This window comes from Micropterus salmoides, unplaced genomic scaffold, assembly GCF_014851395.1.
Source record: "Micropterus salmoides isolate LMB-PRFRI ecotype aquatic unplaced genomic scaffold, ASM1485139v1 Ms_hic_scaffold_1, whole genome shotgun sequence".
NCBI lineage: Eukaryota > Metazoa > Chordata > Actinopteri > Centrarchiformes > Centrarchidae > Micropterus > Micropterus salmoides.
Window position 1 is genome coordinate 20,963,300 of NW_024040040.1, and position 23,990 is coordinate 20,987,289.

The 23,990-nt window shown below is 40.6% G+C and overlaps 2 protein-coding genes across 4 annotated transcripts in view; one reads left to right on the forward strand and one right to left on the reverse strand.

Moving 5' to 3' along the window:
* The window catches only part of LOC119905256 (methyl-CpG-binding domain protein 5-like), a 58,599-nt gene extending 46,054 nt beyond the window's left edge, over positions 1 to 12,545 (reverse strand). For all 3 annotated transcript variants that reach the window (XM_038722094.1, XM_038722084.1, XM_038722104.1), the window contains exon 1: positions 12,467 to 12,545. The gene's annotated coding sequence lies outside the window, so the exon portion shown is untranslated. The remainder of the gene's footprint in view (positions 1 to 12,466) is intronic.
* Positions 12,546 to 15,490: 2,945 nt separating this feature from the next.
* On the forward strand, positions 15,491 to 21,801 carry orc4 (origin recognition complex, subunit 4). Its single transcript, XM_038722127.1, has 14 exons — positions 15,491 to 15,542; positions 16,275 to 16,420; positions 16,552 to 16,628; positions 17,219 to 17,309; positions 17,443 to 17,518; positions 17,768 to 17,853; positions 17,944 to 17,992; positions 18,106 to 18,257; positions 18,345 to 18,518; positions 20,160 to 20,246; positions 20,332 to 20,440; positions 20,531 to 20,626; positions 20,902 to 20,969; positions 21,120 to 21,801. The coding sequence occupies exons 2-14, from the start codon at positions 16,364 to 16,366 to the stop codon at positions 21,300 to 21,302; spliced, it is 1,305 nt and encodes a 434-aa protein (XP_038578055.1). The 5' UTR covers positions 15,491 to 15,542; positions 16,275 to 16,363; the 3' UTR covers positions 21,303 to 21,801.
* Positions 21,802 to 23,990: the final 2,189 nt, after the last annotated feature.

Consider the following 23,990-nt stretch of genomic DNA (forward strand, 5'->3'; position numbering starts at 1 on the left):
GGTTATTTATCATGTAGCATTATACAGTATACTGTATATTTATTTAATTGGTCCTAAAAACAATGTATTAAGTGTTAAAGCTAACAGATGATAAAGTATCAAGAAATGACAACTGTTTATTTTATTGCCAGGAAACATGGGCAACAAATTCCACTCAATCTGTGTAAGAGACTTAAACCATAGCAGCCTTTGCCTGGTTACTGTGAACATCTTATAGCTTAACAAATATAGCTTTCCTGTGGAATAAACTACAAAAACAGAACAAACAACATCTTTATAAATTTACTACAACCATAAAAACTGCAACAAAAAGGGCTGTAGCCAAAATATTTAGGAGATAAAGGAGCACAGGCATCATGAGTCGATGATACACTCTGAAGTAGCCACTTTTTGTTCTGGAAAGCTCAGGCAGGTTCTGTGGGCTTTAGGAGAGAGAGGGGAGTGGAGAGAGGGAGAAGGGCTACAGAGAGGAGTCAAAACTGTCTTCAGTGAGATTTGAAAATAAGTAAAATTTAAAAAATAAAAATAGGCTACAGTGTAAATTCCATATTATACAGTCAATTGTTACTATTACATAGGCTACTATATTTATTCTTATTTCATATGGTTTTCCATTAGTAGGCTATAGGCCTTATATAATTTCAGTGGTTTGTTTTCATTTTTAATCCTTGTGCAGGAAGCACAGTCTACATATTTTACATGCTGCCACCGACTTTACCAGAGGAGAGAATAGCACACTTTAAAGAGGGCCAGAAAGTTTTTATTTGATTTCATAAAGGTTAAATATACGGGAGATTTACGCGGAAACCAATAACGGGTGAGAACGGAAAAATACGGGAGAATCTCGGGGAAAACGGGAGGGTTGACATGAGAGGAGTAGAGAGAGGAGTGGGGTAATGTGAGGCTACATCCACACTGCTACGTTTTTAAAACAGTTTTATAACGAAACCGATCTTCTCCGTCCACAGCAGCGTTTTAGCTGCGTATCAGAGTTGATCTCTGTCTATATTAGAACGACTGAAAACACACATCTAGTGGCCGTTCAGGTAGCCTACACTGGGCATGCGCGTGCCAGTGTAAACATGAAGCAGATGGTCTACTCCGCAGTAGCAGACGATTGAGCAAAAGAAGAAAGTAATACAGACCAAGAACCACACCAGGCTTTTTTCTTTTTTTTGCATTGACCGACAACAAAGTTGAACTGTTACTGAAAGTAACACGGGGGTGTGAGAGACGGCGGCGGAAAACAGTCTGGGAGTTATCGCAAAGTAAATACAGCGACATGCACAGTAGGCTAGGCTAACTGTTATTTACACAGTACGTATAGTTGAATAAAAATACCAAAATTAAAACTCCTTAAAGCATCGTGTTTTTGCTTTGCATGATCGACTCACAAAGCCAAATGTGAGTGTGTGTCATCGTTTTATAAAGTCCTCTGTTTTGTCCATCCGGTCAGCAGCGTTTTCAAACAAACATCTTCTGATCATCGACTGCATCACCTTTTTAATCTGGACAGGAGGCGGAAACGTAGCAAAAGGTCTCCGTTTTTGTAACGAAAACAGAGAGAGAGCGATGCAATCAGCTGATTGAGTGGCACCGCTATTTGCATCAGGAAACTCACACTGAAGGATCAGTCTCTCTCTGCCTGATGCGCTGTGTCTGTTAAACTCCGGTTGCGGGTGGCGTGTGAGTGAGATGAGCACAGCTGCGACATTGATCACTCCTGCGTGTTGCTCGACTTGTCTGATTGCTGCTCAACTGTAATTTTAAATGATAATGTGGGCACGTTAATCCCTTCTTGTCTGAGAAGGACTTTGGTGCTAGCTTACTTTGAAAACAGACAGCGTAGTGAAACATTTTAGCTGCTGTTGAAAATTTGTCTGGCGAGTATTGCATCGTCTGATCGGCTTTTCTTATCGGCCTTTTTAGCGCCCACCGATCAAACTAGCTAAAGCCATTATCGGCCAATTATGATCGGTAACCGATCGATCGGAGCACCCTTACCCAAATGGCCTCTGCACAGGTGAATTGGTCGGCATATCGTTGGCAGGGCAGATCAAGCTAATATGTCGGGGTGGTGATTCTCCTTGTTGTGGAGCTTCTTTTTGAGTGGGACGAATGCTTTCCTTTTCTTATACGGCGTTGTGGACATGTCTCGGAATATCATAATTTTTGAGTTGCCGTAGAGGAGTGATCTTTTCTTACGCGCTGCATCTAGGATCCTCACCGTGTCCGAGAAGCAGAGAAGCCAGATCACGATGGCCCGCGGGAGGCCACTTTCCCCGGGGCATCGCTGGAACATACGGTGAGCACGTTCAATTTCTATATGGTCTTCATCCAAGCCTACTGTTTTAGGAAGCCAGGTTTGTAAGAAAGCTATTGGGTCATTCCCCTCCACTCCCTCCGGTAAGCCCACAAGTCTCAGGTTCTGTCTCCTTGCACGGTTCTCTCGGTTGTCTAGCTTGTCTTTCATGCTCGACATTTCCTCCTCCATTATTTTCTTAAAGTCCGCTAGGGCTCACAAAGAAAGCTTAAACTTTCTTTGTCATTGGCATGGTCCGCTTCAAGGGTTTTGACACAATGATCCAGTGCTTTGGTGTCACCAGCAAGTTTTTCCACAGAGTCAGAAAGCGTGGTCAATTTTTGGTCCAATGGATCAATCACAAAAAATGACCTTGAACTAGCAGCCAAAAAACCGTCCTGCTCAGCTTCCAGACCGCAGTCTGAAGAGGAGATGTTAGCCAGCGCTAACCGCCTTCGATTTTCCAGCACTTGGAAAACAACAGACAGACTTTAATTAACAGACACAATGTGACCTGCGAGATTGAAACTTGATTGAAAATTTATTTTTTTGAATATCACAATGAGGTTTTTGTTGTCTAGCTTTTAATCCCAGCCCTCTCATACTGTATTGAATCCAATGCAGTCCAATCTGACATTTATTATTAATAATTTCAGCAGCAAAAGGTCATGGTGGCCAATTAAATACGTGCAAGTGCACATGCCTAGTAGATTATTTTGCATTTTGAACAGTGTATTTCTACGGCTTACCTAGTCAAAGAAGCGTCAAAATACTAGGGCTGTCCCCAACTAAGGATTTACATAGTCGAATCAGAATCGTCAAGTCCTGCCTATAGACGACGGATAGCATCACCAACACCAAACTCACCGAGGCAGTGTTAGGCTGGAGAAATAAAATTATTATTTTTTATCAAGGGAGTCTGGTAGCTTTGATGAGAGCGATATAGTGACTGTTTCTGGTTGAACAAAAAGGATCTTACTCTTAAAACAATGGTCTCTCTGCAGGGAAACCTCCATAATATTGTCAGACACTAGATAGCAGGCTTGTTCCAATTGGCCATTGGATCACCTATTTACGATTGAAGGAGTGATCAGCAATTGGTTTTTCATGCACCGATATTACGGCGATTTTAACCAACTCACTATCACAACTAAGATGACATAAAAACAGTCTGTAGCTGTCTGTAACAATCTGCACCACACTGCCGTGTTTCCCATTCATTGATTTGTTTGTGGCAACACGACACACCACAATATCAAGGCTGACCGCCACATACTACCAAACTATTTAATGAGTAAAATCCTAATTTATTGTGGAGCTGCGCACACCGCATAGCTTCGCTCAGCACCTCTGCTTGCTCCCTCTCAAACCCATAGAAATGGAGCCATGTGTTTAACGTTACTGAAAAACGAATTAATTTAAGTTAAGAAGTTAAGTCTGTCTATTTTCTTAACACAATGCTGCAAATGTCGGAGACCCACTTTCAAATAAGTTATAAGAAAGCATGCGAGGAGCCTAGCCAATAAGGATAGCTATGTTAACGTTAGAATACAGCTGGGCTGGCGAAGGTTAGGCCCCCCCCCCCCGCGGCGCCAAAGTTACATGGTAATTCTGTGAGAAACACTGTACTGTGCATTTACAGATGTTTTAGTGGTTTCTCTTAAAGCTAATAAGCCTTTGTCAAATATGCATTCTCTTCTATGCTGGCATTTCACTGACATGCTGCAACATAACACTGCCCCCTGGCGATCAGATCAGCGATCGGTGATCTCAAGTAGCCATAATCAGATGATAAACAAATTGATATAACAAAGTCACACAATAACACAAACAAACTAACCGACCGAGGCAGCGGTAGACAAACAACCCCCGAGATATGGACGGTAAAATTACTATTTTTATCTATGAATTCAGGTACCTTTGATGACAGCCATATTAAACAAAGCTCAGTCTCTTTAGAGATCTTTACCATAATGTTGTCAGAAACTTGTAATAACAATCTGAGCCAGTCTGTGGCAAAAAAAAGCACAAGCGCAATTGCGCGCAAGGATAACATTGCAGCCCTGTTTCACTGCTGCCGACTGCAGTGTTTTCGCTCACTACTGGACCAAATAAAAAAAATTGTCCTATTTAGTCACAGACACAAAATATGCAAAAATAGGGTCCAGGTTAAAAAACACCTAAGATACTGTAGAGTGATTGGGGGTAAATCAGCAATCAATCGGCGGTCGGCAGTCGTTATGTGTGAACTACTCAACATGACACGTCAACACATCGCCGACACCAGCCAGAATCTAAAATGCCAAATATTTGGAGGAGTCGGCCGACTCGACATCCACATCCAGCTACCTACAGTGGGTACGGAAAGTATTCAGACCCCTTTAAAGTTTTCACTCTTTGTTGCATTGCAGCCATTTTCCAAAAATCAAAAAAGTTCATTTTATTTCTCAGTAATGTACATTCAGCACCCCATCTTGACAGAAAAAAACAGAAATGTAGAAATTTTTGCAAATTTATTAAAAAAGAAAAACCGAAATATCACATGGTCATAAGTATTCAGACCCTTTGCTCAGTATTTAGTAGAAGCACCCTTTTGATCTAATACAGCCATGAGTCGTTTTGGGAAAGATGCAACAAGTTTTTCACATCTGGATTTGGGTATCCTCTGCCATTCCTCCTTGCAGATCCTCTCCAGTTCTGTCAGGTTGGATGGTAAACGTTGGTGGACAGCCATTTTCAGGTCTCTCCAGAGATGCTCAATTGGGTTTAAGTCAGGGCTCTGGCTGGGCCATTCAAGAACAGCCACGGAGTTGTTGTGAAGCCACTCCTTTGTTATTTTAGCGGTGTGCTTAGGGTCATTGTCTTGTTGGAAGGTAAACCTTCGGCCCAGTCTGAGGTCCAGAGCACTCTGGAAAAGGTTTTCGTCCAGGATATCCCTGTCCTTGGCCGCATTCATCTTTCCCTCGATTGCAACCAGTCGTCCTGTCCCTGCAGCTGAAAAACACCCCCACAGCATGATGCTGCCACCACCATGCTTCACTGTTGAGACTGTATTGGACAGGTGATGAGCAGTGCCTGGTTTTCTCCACACATACCGCTTAGAATTAAGGCCAAAAAGTTCTATCTTGGTCTCATCAGACCAGAGGATCTTATTTATCACCATCTTGGAGTCCTTCAGGTGTTTTTTAGCAAACTCCATGCGGGCTTTCATGTGTCTTGCACTGAGGAGAGGCTTCCGTCGGGCCACTCTGCCATAAAGCCCCGACTGGTGGATTGCTGCAGTGATGGTTGACTTACTACAACTTTCTCCCATCTCCCGACTGCATCTCTGGAGCTCAGCCACAGTGACCTTTGGGTTCTTCTTTACCTCTCTCACCAAGGCTCTTCTCCCCCGATAGCTCAGTTTGGCCGGACGGCCAGCTCTAGGAAGGGTTCTGGTCGTCCCAAACGTCTTCCATTTGAGGATTATGGAGGCCACTGTGCTCTTAGGAACCTTAAGTGCAGCAGAAATTTTTTTGTAACCTTGGCCAGATCTGTGCCTTGCCACAATTCTGTCTCTGAGCTCTTCAGGCAGTTCCTTTGACCTCATGATTCTCATTTGCTCTGACATGCACTGTGAGCTGTAAGGTCTTATATAGACAGGTGTGTGGCTTTCCTAATCAAGTCCAATCAGTATAATCAAACACAGCTGGACTCAAATGAAGGTGTAGAACCATCTCAAGGATGATCAGAAGAAATAGACAGCACCTGAGTTAAATATGAGTGTCACGGCAAAGGGTCTGAATACTTATGACCATGTGATTTTTCAGTTTTTCTTTTTTAATAAATTTGCAAAAATTTCTACATTTCTGTTTTTTTCTGTCAAGATGGGGTGCTGAGTGTACATTACTGAGAAATAAAATGAACTTTTTTGATTTTTGGAAAATGGCTGCAATGAAACAAAGAGTGAAAATTTTAAAGGGGTCTGAATACTTTCCGTACCCACTGTACATGTACTAATGCAGGGGTTCTTAACCTTTCTGGCAGTCTGACCCCTTTCTGAAGTTGAAAATATTTCGCGACCCTCCCTAAAACTTGATATAACCAATTTAGACATCAGAATTGTCATGAAGAAATATTAGATAATCAAAATATGACACTATTGATAGATACCTAATAAACCTATATAATTTTTATGTAGTAATTTTGGTGGATTTTCCCCCACTCGCAGAAGGTGAATTTCAAACACTAGTAGAAGCCCATCAAAGCTGGTAAATGGGGCTGAATTCAGTATGTAAGTAATGGAGCTCCATGCAAAGCCTCCTCTCAGCCGCCGTTGCTGCTGACTCATAACTGCCCTGTGAGCTGCTGAGACCAAACCCAGTGACACTACCACAGAGGAAGAGAGGTAAGGAGTTAGTGCTACCCGTGGCACAGTAAAAACGAAGCAGCAGCTAAACGTACGCTGTTTATCTGGAAATACGCAGCAGCAACAGACGTACCTCACCATCTCAGGAGGAGAGGTGTGTAGCTTCGTATCAGAGAACCACATCATTAAGATCTCCTTTCCCAGAACTCCATATTTAGAAAATGCAACAGAGAAAACATAATTTCTATTGTTGTGTTCACATCAAAAGAAGAAACGTCCTGTTTTTCAGCTTAGTACAGAGTAGCCGTTTACAGTGACACCTCCATTTTTAAAGGTTTCTATTTGGTATTTAGTCTTTTTTGTTTGTTCAAATCAGAGACAGGAAGGATAAGAAGAGAAGGGAGTAATGTGCAGCAAAAAATCCTGGACCAGATTCAAATCAAAGACATTTTGATTAGAAATGACATAGGTGTTTTAGCCAAATGTTTCCATCTCAACCTTTGGCAAAGAAACACTCCCTAAATCTGCCACCTTGCTAATGTGAAGGCACAAATTTAGATCTCACCTCTTACCATTTTACTGCATATTTCTCCCCCACCATTTCCTGACACTCTAGAACCAGCCTACCATGTACAAATTACATATGAGAAACTGCTAATCTGTAACCTTTTACTGCAGGGTGATCTTTTTTAAGATTACATTTTTGGCCTTTTTGCATTTGTAATTAAATATTGGGGCTACAGATCAGATTGGGGCTATAGATGTGGTGGAAACAAGTCATCAGCTTAGATTGCTTGTTCCTGCTAACTGCTTATGCCAGTGGAGATGGCTGATCATGGAGACAACGTTAAGGAAGTTGCAGAGACTCTCAGTAGTCTTCACCTTTTGAGTAACGCACACCTGGACCACTGAAAACCTCTGCTCGCCATGACCCCCGCTCTCTATCTCAGTAAATGGATAAACTCAAGACTTAGGGGTGGGAGAAATAAATTGATTCTTAGATGCATCGCGATGCGGACGTGGAAGATTCTGACTTTATTAACAAGGGTCAAAAAAATCGACTATTTATGTTAATTGATAACATAATGTTGACAAAACGCAAAAAGTGGAACTCGCGAAGTGCAGCGCCTGGATGGTCTATAGCGTGCACATAACAGAGACCACCCCTGTATTTGGCACACCACCGCTGCGGCATGAATAACCTCCCTACTTAAATGTCACACAATCATTAATATCAATGCGCAAGTAATGATTTTAACTCACGCACTGTGTGAGCATGTTAACACTCAGCGCTTGGCAGCTCTCTGTATATGTGTGTGTGTGTGTGTGTGTGTACGAGTGAGGCTGAGCGAAAGAGAGAGAGCGAGGGGCAGAACATGACGATGAAAGTTAGCGGAGGAAAATATTAGCAGTAAGTTTCAGTCTGGTAGTAAATGTGCAGTCCAGGTCACAGTGTATATGTTAATAGAAGTACGTAGTTTCTCCAACTGCTGGAAAAGTAAAGGTGGTTAGGGCTAGCTAACATCTCCCCTGCACAGCACGTTTTTGGCTGCTTATAACGTTAGTTAAATTAGTAACGAAGTAACCTTGATTAGCTCAGCTGTATGTCATTACTAACTTACCTACTTGTCAAGGGTTGAGAACATCTGGTACAATCTTAGACTAAACTGATGTAAACCTCTGTCCTGTATACATCCTGTACATACTGATAATTATATTTCAGTTTTCAGAGGAGTCTGATAACTGGTTGTTAAAGAAATCAGGGATCATGGAGATGAGGTTAGTGAAATAAATTAGGGATGCAAACTAGTCCTTTTAAGCTAATTAGGAGATGTTTCTTTTTTCGATTTTAATGCGCAAATTAAATGCTTTGTAATTATCCAGAGATCCTGTATAGAAGAAAATTATGCCTCGATAATCATTTTCTAAATCGCATCGCAGCCCTCTGAATCATAATCGAATTGTGAGGTGCCCAGAGATTCCCACTCCTAACGTAGACACGGTTACTGCACCCGAGTATTCCTCTATTCAGTAATGAAAGAAGGTGAAATAGCCTATAAGTTACCCGGATGACTTCAGTTATACAAACACGTGCATAGCCCACCATCATATCATATCTCAAAGTGAATGACAAATGTCACTGTTATTGTGGGGGATTTAACTTTAACATAATATGGCCTGGTCACGTACGAAACATCTGTCTGGTGTTGCAGGAGTGCCATAAACGGGTGTTGAGTTATAAATCAAAACCTATGCCACAGATGTCCAATTTAAGTTAACAAATAAAATTGGACTTAGCAATACAACAAATACTTTAGATACCGGTGAACTGGTGAAACTATTGCCGATTGACTTTCTCTGGAAGATTAAAACAAACAAAGCTGATATATTTCAGCTTTAACGGCATACCCGGCATCAAATGTCATGCAAATTGTGTGCATTAATGCAGATTTCTCTTCCAATGACTAGTTGCAATGGCACCAGCAATATGAAGCTTCACTGCACTTCAAGAGACAGAGTAGAACCGTTTGTAATTGTAAGTGGTATACTGCTGAAATGTATGTAGAGCTGATAGGGCCAAGAGCAGGCTGAAAACAATATTTATAAGAGGATTAGATCCAACAAAATTACAACAAATAGCATATCCAAATACGCACAAGCTTTGATGAGTGCACATTGCTAGTACAAACAACCATGGATCATGTACGAGTTAGGTTAAGGGCCAAGAAGGCATAACAGCGATTAGATATTAGACCTTTAAGATGTTCTGCAATTGCTGCTAGCATAAACAAAAAGGGAAATTGTGAAATGTGATCAATTATTGTGCAGCAGCTGAACACAGTTTTTGTCCTTCTGGAGCATTTTAGTGCCAAAGCCTGACGACTCCTGTGACTCAAGAGACGATGGTTACAATTGGTAATTCAATGAAACGTTTTTAATCACCTGGTCAAATCAGCTATTCATTTTGGAAATAAATATGGAAAAGGATCCTGAATTGAATCCTATAATAAAATGTTCCACCATGTCCTCAGCGTGTGCTGTTGTTGTCATTATTGTTTTGCCATGACAAATGTTGTTGGGCAGGACTGTCCCTAATCCTTAATAAATGACAAAGAGAGTAACATGGAGCCTGACAACGTAACTGCAGAGTCGCCAATGTCCACGACTTGGGACCCGACTGCAAAAATAGTGTCATATATTTTGTAGCATCTAAGAAAGTAAATATGACCTATTCTACTAGGTGAAAGCAATCAACAAAAATCTAAATTATTTCCCATTTTCCTCCCCAACATAACACTGAGGAAAAGATACAGCACCACAGGAAGTTTATTAGCGTTTTGGCGCAAAACAACCTTGCATGTGATGGGAATGCTACACAGTTTGGACTCAATCCAGTCTTCAACTTCATACAAGCAGCATATGGAACAAGAAGAGGACTCGGGGAAAGGGTAATGCAGAAAAAGACATAAATAAAGTAGACTTATAGCAATGCAGTCCCAGTAAGGAGAAAATGTTTTAGATAAGACCTCAGATCACAATGACAAGTGGAACCCCAGCCAAAGGCTCTTGAGTTACTGAATTTACCATTAAGGATGGCAGCTTATGTAAATGAAAATGTTACATCTCAATGTCTAAATTTGAAAGAATATGATCAGACAAAGTAGCTTGTGTGCATTTAATTACATGGTCAAGAAGTATTTGTCTTTCTCTTATGTCTCTTAAGTGGTTCATATTGTGATATTTGGTACATTTTGTTATTTTACAGTAAATTGACTGCATCCTAACAGCTCTTTATTTATTGAAGTGATCACTGGAGCTTAATGTCTGGAATTAACTCAACTCATGAAGGTCTATCCAACCCACAATCCCTTTCTAAATTGTCCTGACTCATCCTGACCAGAACAAGAAAAGTAAACTTTTTATCTCCTAGCTTGGTACAGCAGCCGGTGAACTTCACCTCATGATTCAGATCAGAACAAAACCCTTAAACGATGACTGTAGGAGAACACAACAAAATCTTTACCAGCATTTGGAGTACAGTAAATTACCAACCAGAAGCCTTAATTCTTTGCTGAGTGCCAAACAAATAAAGTGAATTAGAAGAGATAAAAAGTGAGAGGATACGCTTTGTCAGAACATTAAAATCATGGGAACACGTTCTCAGTCCAGCGCAACCTAAAAAGACATTTTTGTCTGAGCCTGAATGTGCCTCATGTCTCAGTGAGATTTAAGGTCTACGTTATTTTGTCACACACTATACATCATGTATGTTATTTGCAGAGGTGTTTAGATCCAGCTGGCAGAAGACAGGCAGGCTACACCAAGAATCAGAAATTACAATCAGGTGCATTCAGTGGAACATTCATGATCAGACACAGGTAAATTAGAGGACTGTGGCTCTACTATATGTCACCTTGAATAGAGGCAGTGTTTGGGAAGTAATATAAAAGGTTGACTAGGCAGTCCAGGGTATGTCTATAGTCATAAATGTCCTTAACTACTTCTGAATATTTAGTGCATTGAGATCTGCATATCTAATCTATAAAAATGCATTTAGTCTTAAAGTGAACAGGGTTTGTAATATGCAGTTAAATAAAGCAAGAGTGGAGAGGTAGCAATACCAGTTCCCTGCACAAAGCATTTACTGTTTGAGTAACAATCCTAGGCATGATTTTTTTTTTTTTTAAAGGTATTAACGTTAGACCCAAACTGTGCAACATCAAAATGGTACAGTAGAATGTCCTGGTCTCCTCACACTGAACCACAGAATATCCACCACTGCTCTCTCAGTACCTGGCTAGATTAAATCCATTAATTCTCAGCCTAGCATTTAAATCTCGCTGTAACTCCATTGAGTTGGCTAAGGCTAGCTTTAGGGGTGAATTAGCCATATTGTTTTGCTGCAGCCTTCAAAGTTGACAGCTAATCAAGTTGGCTACGTCGCTAGCTCCATGACAAGACTTTCTCCCCCCTAAAACTGGAGAACATGACAACCGCTTGTGTACATTACCAAAGCAACCACAGTTGCCTGAGCGTTAGATAATAGCCAATTAGCTTGGTGAACATTAGCCAGGCTGCCTACCAACTGTGCCAAGTGTTTGCTTTATTAACGTTTTAGAGACGGCCGTCTGGCGTTAAAGGTTGTTTAACATTAGTTAGTCACAGGGCGAGACGTGCAGCTGAAACTCCATCGTCTGTGGGCCTCCGCGTTAAAAAAAAAAAAAAGTGACCGTGTCAACAAGCGAAATCAGTCTCACTGTGCTGTTTGATGCATTGGAAACAGCAACTGAACTAGCTGAGGGTTAACATGCCAAGCGTCAGCTGTCTAGCTACCGTTAGTTAGCTGAGACAGCTAGCTTGTTGTAACAAAAATGAATTAGAGGGCGAGCTCGGCTACGCTAATAACGTTTTAGCTTTTTATTGGCGAACCGTAACCGGACCCCTGCATGTTGAGGACCCAAAACCCAAGTTCCGACTTTAAAATGTCGAAGTGAAAAGCAGATAGGCCCGCCTTAGGTTACGCCAAGGGGCCAGGCAAGGCAAGGCCATGGCCAGGCCGAGTTAGCACGGGTTAGCTTAGCATGCTACATGCTAGGTAACAGCCGTGCAAACCCGATGCGTTTGCAGAGAGAGAGCGAAGAAGAAGAGAGAGAGACGCTTTTCAGGCACCAACGTTTCTGTCTGCGTCAAATCAAACCGTAAATAGTCCGTTCTTACCCGGGCATCCCGGCGAATGCATACCGGCACTGAAACAGTGAAATGGCCGAGCAATAGTACGTTTCTGACCTTTGAAAAATTAAAAATAAGAAGCCTACCCATTAGTTCTGTGGCTCTGCTGGTTCTCCTACACTGGGATATTGGAAATGATGGAGAGCCGCACTGCGCCTGCGCGGCAGGAGCAGCCACCAGATGGGAGGTGATGCACGTTACCTCCAGAGCTCAGACACATAACCTCTGCATGGCAAAAGTTTAGAATAAAACTATAAAAAGAACGAGGAACAACTGGATATGTGGGTGGGCTTCTCTCTAATGGTTCCCACAGAGGGGTCTGGGGCTCTCCAGGGTTCCTGGGGCAAAATGAAGAAAAGTTCATGTATCTGTTATTTCCCTTATTTGACTTTAGTCATAGGGTGACCAGACGTCCCAAAAAATCCGGGACAGTCCCGAATTACGAGCAGTTGTCCCGACCCCTTTCCGGTTTGTCCCGAAAATGAGACCTAACATGAGTTTTGATTATAGCCCAATTAAACATTAAATAGGCCTACTTATCGTTGTATAGTTTTCTTGCTCCAGCAGGGGTTGCAGGTTATCTTTAAATTGTGTCAACAGCGTTGTTATACCCACAAAGTAACACTTGGCTCTTTTCCCCTTTTTGTTTTCTTGTAGTTAGTGGACGTTACTGTCGCGACGACAGGGAAAGTGCACGGCGGAGAGATCTGACACGCGCGTTGCGCAGACAGATGTGACACTGCACTGATGACATGAATAAAATAAATATAAAAATTAGGTAAAAGATCATGACTTACCTACATCCACAGATGTGTATTTCCTAATAATAGACAGGTGACTTCATGAAGAAAAATAATACATTTTAGCGTTGTGTTTTGATTTTCACGTGTGTTAATGTTCATTGACACTCAATGTACCGATAGCCCCCCCCACCGGTCTCGGATTTTACCCTTTCTCATCTGGTCACCCTATTTAGTAATGTGACAGAATACAAGATAATGGACGCTGTGATTATCAACCTGTATCTTTCTTATTATAAGGGATCCACTGATATCTGATGGCTAAGGCAAATCCAAATCATTTCTGCATTAAAGCAGCTGATGATCGATGCTAAAATTGTGCAGAAATGTTGACACTTTTTGGCAGGGTGAAAAGGCTTGGCAAGACATTTCAAATGAATACTAATATAACAGTCATGTTAAAATTGAAGTAATTATGGGTAGACCACAGCGGATAATATTTTCTCCTCTGCTGTGATGTTCCTTTTTATAAAATCGTTATGGTTTAGTGTATCTTGAATTGGTGTTTATATATGTACCAGCAGTCCAACAAAGGTTTTCATTTAACATATTTTCAACCAGTTCAGTGAGACAGACTGGAAAAAACATAAAAAAACAGATATTTTTTTCTAAGTCTGTATAACAGAAGGAGACAGGCTGAACAAGATAAAGGATCATTAAAAGTTAAGACTTTTTTTATCTCTTAATGATTATTACCGGTATTACATGGTAATATCTATAATAAAGCATGTGTGATGGATTACATAGCCTACAAACTATTGTTTAAATTCTGTACATATTAAATATGTATTGTATCAAGGTGAATAGAAACCAATGGCTGCATGCATGAAAATAAATATTAATTTAAAAATGAAAATATAAAGTGTATCTGTTCTGCACTATTGCTAAAACATGCAAAACCAAAATACACGAACCTTAGTATTAAATACAACAGAAATACACATTCCTTGTCAGGGCTATAAAAAAATCACACCCTTGTTAATGTAATGAAACTCACTAATAATAATCCTATTAACAGGGGAGAAAAAATATTTTGCTAATAGCTTGGAGATATTGTGTCATATTAATGAGGCATATTGTGCCAACAAGATTGTTTGACTATTAGCCGCAAATTGTACTAATGTGAATAATTAATTTGATTAATTTGAAAGTATCACATTAAGACTTTTAACGCCTGCTCTATCACCTGTTTAGCATTTCATCAACCATTATAAAATAATGCTAAAATTTAAGTGGGTAAAAATGTGAAAATATAAAAGATAGTAGTACTGAAGCAAAAACAGATAATTTCCCTCAGAGTTCAATCATCTGAAAAAACAGATAAGATGCAGCTCCGGGTGCAAATGCTTGAATTTTGTCTTAAGGTCAAACCTGAGGAGTCGTTAAATGAATTCAGTGTATTTGGCAGCTGTAAAAGGACCTCTTCATGTATTTTTAAGGGCAAACATGTGAGTGGAGAGTGTGAGTTGTATTTTAGAATAATGTGACAGGGTAAATGTGAGCGGAGTCGATTTGCGAGATATCTGGTGGATGGATAACTGGTGGTTTTTTTATTATCACCAGTCAACCAAAAGTACCTCGAAAGCTTCATCATCATTGTGAATGAGTAAAAGATGTTGTTATGCTGGCAACCCATGAGCCATTCAGATGAACCATTGCCTCCTAATTTTATCGAGATCAGAGCAGTGGTGGCAGTTATGGCTTTACAGATTTAAATAAATCCATTCATAATTACATATAATTGCCTGTGTAAGGGCAGTCAGTGTCATTTAAAAATGCTATACATCACACCTTCAGAGTTTGTCAGAATTACACAGATGTTTCCTAAAATAAAAGTTTGTTCAATTAAGTACACTTAATATATATATCTAATGAATCCTGACTAGATTTTGTTTGTCTGAAAAAGATTAAGGAGGTGGGAGGTAGGATATATAGGCTTAAACATTTGGATATGGATTTGGATAAGATATGGCCATTTCAAATATGTTTCTAGACAAATAAATAGTCGTTTTTTAATTTTGTTTATAAAGTAAGCATATAAATATGTCGGGTTTTTTAAGTCTCAGTAGTTTCTTAAAATGCATGGGCACTGTAGTTTTTAGTAGGCTAAAAGTTAACTCAAATAGCAGTAAATACTGTTTTCAGCAGTGGATGCATACACTGCCATTTGCAGTTATTTATTATTGTTGTTGTTGTTGTTGTTGTTGTTGTGTAGAGCAACTGTGATACACATACTGTATCTGACAGCCTCAGCCAATCAGAGCCGTAGAGTCCGTTCAGTCAAAGCAGGAAGTCGTCATTGCAGTCGTCAGAGCAGTATTCCCGCGAAGATTCGGACCTCTTGGTACTTTGGTTTCCCTTGGTATGTGTCGTTATTATTATATGTATATACATTTGTAGGCAGACTAACGTCAATGTAACACATACTCTGAGTAAGCTTAGCTCGTTAAGATAAAGCTTGTTGCTGTTGTAGTTTGCCTCTTCGGCGCGCAGTTAACGAGCCCCGGTGACGTTACTTTCAGCGTGGAGAGAAAGTGAGACCAAACTCCATTCTTAAATTATGACAGATTAGTTCCTCCTTGCTTGACGGCAAATATTAATATAGTATTGAATACAGTTTGCGACTGCTTCTGAATAATTACGAGTCACTTTCAGGTATTTTATAATATATGTAAACACACCTCCGGGGAAGTTATTAAAGTGGAAATTGTATTTAAATAACGTTAGATGTTTCTTGTTACATTAACTATATGCCGAATTGAAGGCTGGGTTATCCTCATGTATGATAGACCTTGTTAAACGTTACAACGTTAACTCACGTATGTCACTAAGCGGCATTAAAGTGTTTTGACGAATACTGGATTGGAGTTTGGTGTCAACTTGTCGAAGTCCAGGACTAAGGGGCTCATTGAAACCACTTTGTATGTTCAGAGTTGTAGCTCAGTACTGTTGGTGACGAGATCGTTAAGTGGGCAGAAAGTAAAACTGGAGCCTAGAAAGTAATTGTGATATAATTACTATTTCATATTGTAATGCTGCTTAATAAGATAAAAACATACTAAAGTAGTTGTCATTTTCTTGGAATGTCAATAAGGACCCTTTGAAGCCCCTGCTGCACATTTTGGGCACCACACATCAGGCAGTCTAATCAATACACAAAGTGTTTTGCAGCTTAGAGGGACAATGAGTAAGAGGAAGATGAAAGATGCTCATTTGCCAGTAGGGGAATGCATCACACAGGTTCGTATCAGTTATTCTCTTCTAACTTGTTTATGTCAATAGAGAGATGACTGTTCTTCACGATTATTTACATACATATGAGCGTCTGGCTGGCAAGCACATGATAATTTGTGTTACTCTGATTTGTTCAGGTTCAGGAGATCTTAAGGGAGCGGCTTTGCCATCAGCAGCTCCCTGACAGGCCGGAGGGAGTGGAAGCTCAACACAAGTGGGTTTATTTCATTTTGATCAAATGGAACCATAGACTTTTTGTCATTTTTGCTAGAAAGAATATCAGAATAGTTGCAGATGAATTTTGTGCTTCAGCTCTAGTTTAGATATAAATGTGGGTAATTTACAGGTCTCTTCTTTAGAGAGGGATGTGGTATAGTTAGAAGGGGCAAGATGAAGATATGATTCAGAAATCCTTGAATGTTTAAATAGAAGCTGTTGTAGGATTGTCATCTGTAATGAAGAGACGATCGGGGACTTGGTGTGAGCTTCACTGACCCAGTTCAGTCTTACCCGGCTGACAGCACTGTCCCACTTTGGAGGCTGGAAAAGCTCCAGTTCCCAGCTTACTTGGACACAACACGAGTATCCCCGGTGTTGCTCTCTGCAGCAGGTAGAGAAATCCACCTGCAAAGACTGAGGATTTAGTCATTTGCACTCGTTACATGGAGCTGAGAACTGCATAAACTTTACTGACACTTAAGTAGAGTACAAAAAACAAAAATGTATCTTTTACGAAATAACACATTATTACTGATATTAGTATTATGCATTATGGGTATTGTAGTCAAAGCACTGTATTTTCAGACACCTCCTGGAGCTGCTGAAGCGCACTGCCGTCCACGGGGAGAGTAACTCGGTGCTAATCGTCGGCCCCAGGGGGGCAGGAAAAACAATGGTGAGCCTAAACTGCCAGAACCCATGCTGCTTATGTGCTTATGGGTTAAAAATGGCTGAAACAAGAAGGAATTGGTTTTAAAATCCTGCGAGGGGTTGTATTGTCCTACCTGTTTGTGTTTATGTGTCTGCAGCTGCTGAAGTGTGTGCTGAGAGATCTGCTGGAGGAAAAAGAAGTGCAAAAAAACCTGCTACAGGTTCATCTCAATGGTACTGATTTCTCACCAAACCCAGTTTTATTTATTCAGAATTTGAGAACGTAAACACTTATTTACTTACTTCTTAGATTTCTCATTTCTGGATTTGTTCTTTCCTGTGGCCATAGAAGATATTCAACCAGTGAATCTACTGTTTCTAAATGCACATGGATTCATAGATGTCTTTGTGCAGCCTTACTTTATTATTATTTATTAAAAATGTCTTTGAGTACAGGTAATCACATTTGTCTTTTTGCTGTAGGTCTCCTGCAGACTGATGACAGAATAGCTCTAAAAGAAATAACGCGGCAACTCCACCTGGAAAACGTTGTCGGTGACAAAGTGTTTGTAAGTTATCTGGAAAGAGTTTTATCAACAGTTTTGTCACAAATGTTGAAATGAAACGGTTCCAGAAAACCTGTTTCTGCTTCATTTCAGGGAAGTTTTGCAGAGAATATGGCTTTCTTGCTGGAGGCGCTGAAGAAAGGTTAGAAAACTGATAATGCAGTTTTTCAAATGGAATCATCTCAGTTAAAGACCATAAAGGTGTGGTTTATGCTTTGAGTGTTACCTACGGTTGCTGTTTGGGTTTCACACCAGGTGATCGCAGTAGCAGCAGCCCGGTGTTGTTCGTCCTGGATGAGTTCGACCTGTTTGCCCACCATAAGAACCAGACGCTGCTCTACAACCTGTTTGACGTCTCCCAGTCTGCCCAGGCTCCCATTGCTGTGGTCGGCCTTACCTGCAGACTGGTGGGCCTCGCTCAGTCCTCCCAACCTTTCAAGATAAGGCTGGTGGAGTTTTGCTTTAATGCTTTTTTTGTGGTCATTTGCATCTAGGATGTTCTGGAGCTGTTGGAGAAGCGGGTGAAGTCGAGGTTCTCCCACCGTCAGATCCACCTGCTGAGCAGCCTGACGTTCCCTCAGTACCTGGAGCGGGTCCGAATCCAGCTTAGCCTGCTGCACAACTTCCCCGACGACAGCTTCGCTCAGGACTGGAACACCAGCGTAAAGGTGAAATCAGTGAAATGATCTCGGCTCAGTCTAGAGATCTCAAATCAGAGAAGAGTATGTCTGAACCTGGGGTTTCTGTTTTAGTGTTGGTCTTCTAGTTCTTGCATTAAAATACCACAGATTGACCTGGAGGAGGCGCTATACAGGTGCATCTCAGAAAATTAGAATACTGTGAAAATGTTAGTATAATAGTTCAAACCTTTTTTAGTTTTAATCTTTGATTACGGCTGTCAGCTCATAGAAATTAAAACTCCATATCTCAAAATATTAGAATAAAGAATGTACAATACAGAAATGTTGACATGAGAAGAGCCTTTAATCTCTCAGTCTGGTTCAGTACCCACAACCACAATCATGGAAACTTGTGACTTGACAGTTGTCCAGAAGACACTCATTGAGTCCCTCTACAAGGAGGGAAGCCACAGAAGGTCACTGCTGAAAGGGCTGGATCAAAGCATGTTCATGGAAAGCTGACTGGAAGGTTTAAAGTGTGGAAGGAAAAGGTGCACAAGCAAAAGGGACGACTGCAGCCTTCAGAGGTATGTCAAGCAAAGCAGATTCAAGAACTTGGTGGAGTTTCACAAGGAGGGGACTGAGGCTGGACTCGGTGCATCAAGATCCACCAAGCACAGAGGAGTCCAGGAAATGACCTACAGGTGTTACATTGCTAGTGTCTTACCTGGGCTAAGGAGAAAAAGAACTGAACCGTTGCTCAGTGGTCCAAAGTCCTCTTTTCAGATGAAAGTAAATTTTGCATTTAATTTGGAAATTCAGGTCTCAGTCTGGAGGACGAGTGGAGAGGTACAGAATCCAGTGTGAAGTTCCCACAGTCAGTGATGATTCGGGGTGCCATGTTATCAGCTGGTCTTGGTCCAGAATCTATGCAGTGTCTACCAGGAGATTTTAGGGTACTTCATGCTTTCATCTGCTGACAAGCTTTATGGAGATGCTGCTTTCCTTTTCCAGCAGGACCTGTCACCTGCCCACAGGGCCAAAACCACTAGGAACTGGTTTGCTGACCATGGTGTTACTGGGCTTGATTGGCCAGCAAACTCACTTGACCTGAACCCCGCAGCGAATCTCTGGCATATTATAAGAGGAAAATGAGAGACAGCAGACGAACCATCCAGACGAGCTGAAGGCAGCTATCAAAGCAACCTGGGCTTCATAACACTTCAGTAGAGCCACAGGTTGATTCCCTCCATGACATGCCATATTGATGTAATAATTCATGCAAAAGGAGTCCTGACCAAGTACTGAGAGCAGAAATAAACCTATTTCAGAACTTTTCAACTTTTCAGAGGTCAACATTTCTGTATTAGACATTCTTTATTCCATTCTAATATTTTGAGATATGGATTTTTTATTTCCATGAGCTGTAAGTCGTAATCATCAGGATTATAACAAAAAAGGCCTGGAATATTGCACTTTATTGAATCTAGAGTATATTAAAAGTTAATTTTTTTTAACTTAAATTATGGGGAAAAAATAACTTTTTCACAACATTCTAATGTTGTGAGATGCACCTGTACTTAAGGTCCATATCTGCTACACCAGTGGTCTGATTTTACAGAAACTAAAAGGCAGCTTGTAGCATTAATCACATTTTATTTATTATTTCTTATGTTTTCTTTTATTCAGACTCTGGTTAAAGACAAATCGGTTGAGGATGTTTTACAGAGACACTTCAACTCCAGCAAAGACTTCCGTTCAATGCACATGCTGCTGGTACAAAACCATCATTATCCTTTTATTTAAGATTCATTCTCCATGTAAAGTATCTACAGTTTGATTCTTCTGTTTTTACTTCCAGATGTTGTGTCTGTGTCGCGTGTCTGTATCTAAACCTGCCATCAAACCTGCAGACCTGCTGGAGGCCAGCAGACTATGTTTTGCAGACACCAAAGCTAATATGCTCCACGGTAAAAACAAAATCCAGAGAGAAATGTCTTCACACGTAGACCTCTCCACTAAGTCCATGTGTTTATATTTGTTTGCTTTTCTCTCTCTAGGTCTGTCCATCTTGGAGCTGTGCCTTGTCATCGCCATGAAACACCTCAATGACGTTTATGAAGGAGAGCCGTTCAACCTCCAGATGGTTCACAACGGTACGACAGGACGCTGCGTGTAGTTTTTGGTTTGTTTTGACGTTTTAATGATGGACGAAAGAAAAAAATCTCACAACACAATAGTGACACAGGAGAGCTGTTCAAGATGACATTGGAAAAGTGGCTTTTAGTTTTATAGTACTTGTGCAAATATGCGAAAAAAAAGAGCTTATAAAGGAAAAACACAAGTCATCAAGGAAAAAGGTTTAGTCCTGATGCTAAAAACAATCAGACATCAGCCAGTGTACATAATTAGTTTGACATGTTGTTTTTAGAGTTTAAGAAGTTCCTGCAGAGGAAGTCCAACTCCATGTACAACTTTGACCCGCCTGTCATCATGAAGGTCTGTATAAAGCTTTTAAAGAGTCCTATGCTACTTTATATGCTGTTTGAGAGGTTGTCCAGCCCCAATGGGAAGACACCTTTAAGAGAGATTTATATATTTATTTGTATATAAAAATGGCAAATTTAAAGACCTCTTCCTCATCCTCAGGCCTTTGAACACCTGCAGCAGCTGGAGCTCATCCGGCCGGTCGATGGCCCCTCAGCCAAAACACAGAGGGAATACCAGCTGATGAGGCTCATGCTAGACCACAGCCAGATCATGGAGGCCCTGCAGAAGTATCCACAATGCCCCACTGACATCAAACAGTGGGCCATGTCGGCGTTCAGCTGATTAAATTTGGACTTTACGTAGCTGTTTGCTGTTCTTCACCAGCACTGCTACAGAGAAGTTTGGGGAAAATAATACAGAAGAAAGAAGCTTCTGAGGTTTGTCTTACATCCAGATACTGGACTGGTGAATTGAGCACTACATCCCGAACCAAGGCCCCCAGTGAAAGCTATCCGGAACCAGGGAAAATCAAGGCCGCCAGTATGTCAGAGAGTTATATCTACACAAGCAGTGCATTTGTTTCAGTCCAGTATTTTTTTTCAAGCGCTCAGAATATTTTTTGTTAGTGTTTTGAAAAGTCACGGTCAGTGGTCATTTTAGAAATGGTGAGTTTTGTATTCCTGGGATCACGTTTCACTCAGAAGATCACATAATCACATTGAAATGACAGCTTCAGCATAAAGTTACTCACATTTTGAAAGTCGACTTGTAATCAGGATGAAGTTTTTTTTGTTTGTTTGTTTGTTTTTTTTCTTAAATAAAGTCACGTTTACCACCGATATTAGGCTGTTGGTGCAGAACAGAATTACAAGTGAATGTTTAAGTGGAAACACTGAACACCTGTTGACAAAATTTACAGGGATATATTAGATCATCACCATGACATCCGTAAGATCCAGCAGTGTTTGTACACTTTCAACAAGGTTTTTGTTCCTTCCTTCCTTCCTTCCTTCCTTCCTTTGAGCCTTTAATGTTTGAAAAATAATTGTGGATTTGATCAAATATAGATTGTGAAAATGGACATTCTTTACAAAAAACAGACCTCTTGATGAGATTGTGAGTAAAACTAGACATCTGTTATTTAATTCTGACAATCTTTTAGCCCAAATTTCAGAACTGAAACAAGAATCAGTTGCTGTGAGTGTTTGAGTGCTGCCTTCTAGTGGTGAAAGACTGCGGTCAACGTTAGCCTGGACAGGAAGTACAAAAACCCTTGGCAGGTGAAAGAATGCAATTTAGAATTAAAGCTGCAAGCAGCGTTGGGCGGGCCCTCGCACTTGTAAGCGCGTCCGCGTGTGAGCCGGCCGAGTTGCATATTCTCGAGCTCTGCAGGTGCAGCTGTGAATTTGTTACGCGGTTATGACGCCGCATGAAGGTGTTATATGTCACTTCCTGTGTCCCCTATGTGGAGCTACATAGCACTTGCCGCTATGAATATAAATCGGTATTGGTGTGTAGATGTCTGCGGGGTGGGACAGTTATCAAGCACGTAAAGTTTGTTTCAGATGTGAGCATGTACACTGAAGTTAAAACAACTTCCTGTGTCGTGGCGAAGAGTTGATCTTTGACGCCACGGACACGCCCATTGACGAAAAACTCACAGATAGCACAACTTTTCATCTTCAATGCCTTTAGAAGGCACAGCAGAAATTTGAAGTCAATAAATAAATAAGCATCCAATTAAATACACTAAAAAATAAAGTAAATAAATAAATGTAGGTAGTAATTAAATTATACAAGGAGACATAAATGTATATATTTTAATTAGTGCCTTTACTTATTCACCTTTGTTATAATTACCTTATTTGTTTATTCAACTTTATTTATTACTAATTTTTTTAATGTATTTATTTATGTGTGTGTTTTAATATTTTTGTCTGGTTTATTCTTCCTTTGTATTTATTTACCTTATTTATTTTCACCCATGGTATTTATTTCTGCCTGTCTTTTTTTAAATTTTTGTATGCATTTCTGCCTCATTATGCAAATGAGGAGGGGCTGTGTCTCAAGGGGTCATCTTCTCTGCTATTGGTGGACCAGTCAGACAGGAGAGCTCCTACTCTGCCTGCAGACATCAACGATCTTGCCCCTCACACAGTCAGATGGCTTCCTTCAGTGCGCTGAGGTGTTTAACAACTCTGAAGACAATACTACCAGCAATGTATTCCTTCTCTTTTCACGTAGACGCACCGACAGACAGTGCTTTCAGTTTGCTGCATGCATGGACACAGAACTGCGGTATAGGGAGAAGCACACGGTCAGCTGGCTGCCGCTAAATCTGGAGTGCACTCGTATTCAATTCTGTATGGTAAATTCAGTTTTAATGGAGCAGAGCGAGCTGACAGGCAGAGTTAGAGACTTTTTCTGTCCGTTTCTCTCTTTACAAAGACGCATGTTGCAGTCAGAGTCTTCTCTGAGATGCGAGCACGACATACAACACAATTTATCAAATTACACATCGGATATACAGTATGAAAATAAGATTGATTGGATTATACTCACAGGAAGTATATAATCTGTTACATGCGTCTATTAAAAGTAAAGTAACACAAAAATGTCAGGGAAATTACTTTACTTAGATTTCAGGACTGCAGTTGTACATTTGAAATACCTTCCTACCTTTCTGATAGGAAGCCTTCTTGAGGTGGTATAAAACATTTCTTCTTATATTCTGATTTGAGTTGTGGACAACTATGACCACATGAATTAAAAAAATTAAACATTTCACTGCCCAAGTCAGCTATAACACAAGTCTTGTTCATTAGACTACATGCTGTACAGTATTTGTGGACAGATTTTGTCCCAGGATTTCTTATGCATTTCTTCTTCTTCGTTGCATGATTTAGAATAATAAGGTGAGAAATGGGTCTATTCTGAGTTCATCCTGCACTGCAGCAGCTAATAAAGTCCATTTAATCCCCAAAACGCTTTTCTTTTAGGCAGGCTGGAGCAGAAAACAACTCACCTTTC

Bases quoted from the DNA above. Each gene is read 5' to 3' on its own strand.
- orc4 (XM_038722127.1), top strand. From the start codon at position 16,364: ATGAGTAAGAGGAAGATGAAAGATGCTCATTTGCCAGTAGGGGAATGC. The intron at 16,629-17,218 runs GTGGGTTTATTT...CTGTATTTTCAG, and splicing joins GGAGTGGAAGCTCAACACAA to ACACCTCCTGGAGCTGCTGA. The intron at 20,441-20,530 runs GTAAAAACAAAA...TTCTCTCTCTAG, and splicing joins CAAAGCTAATATGCTCCACG to GTCTGTCCATCTTGGAGCTG.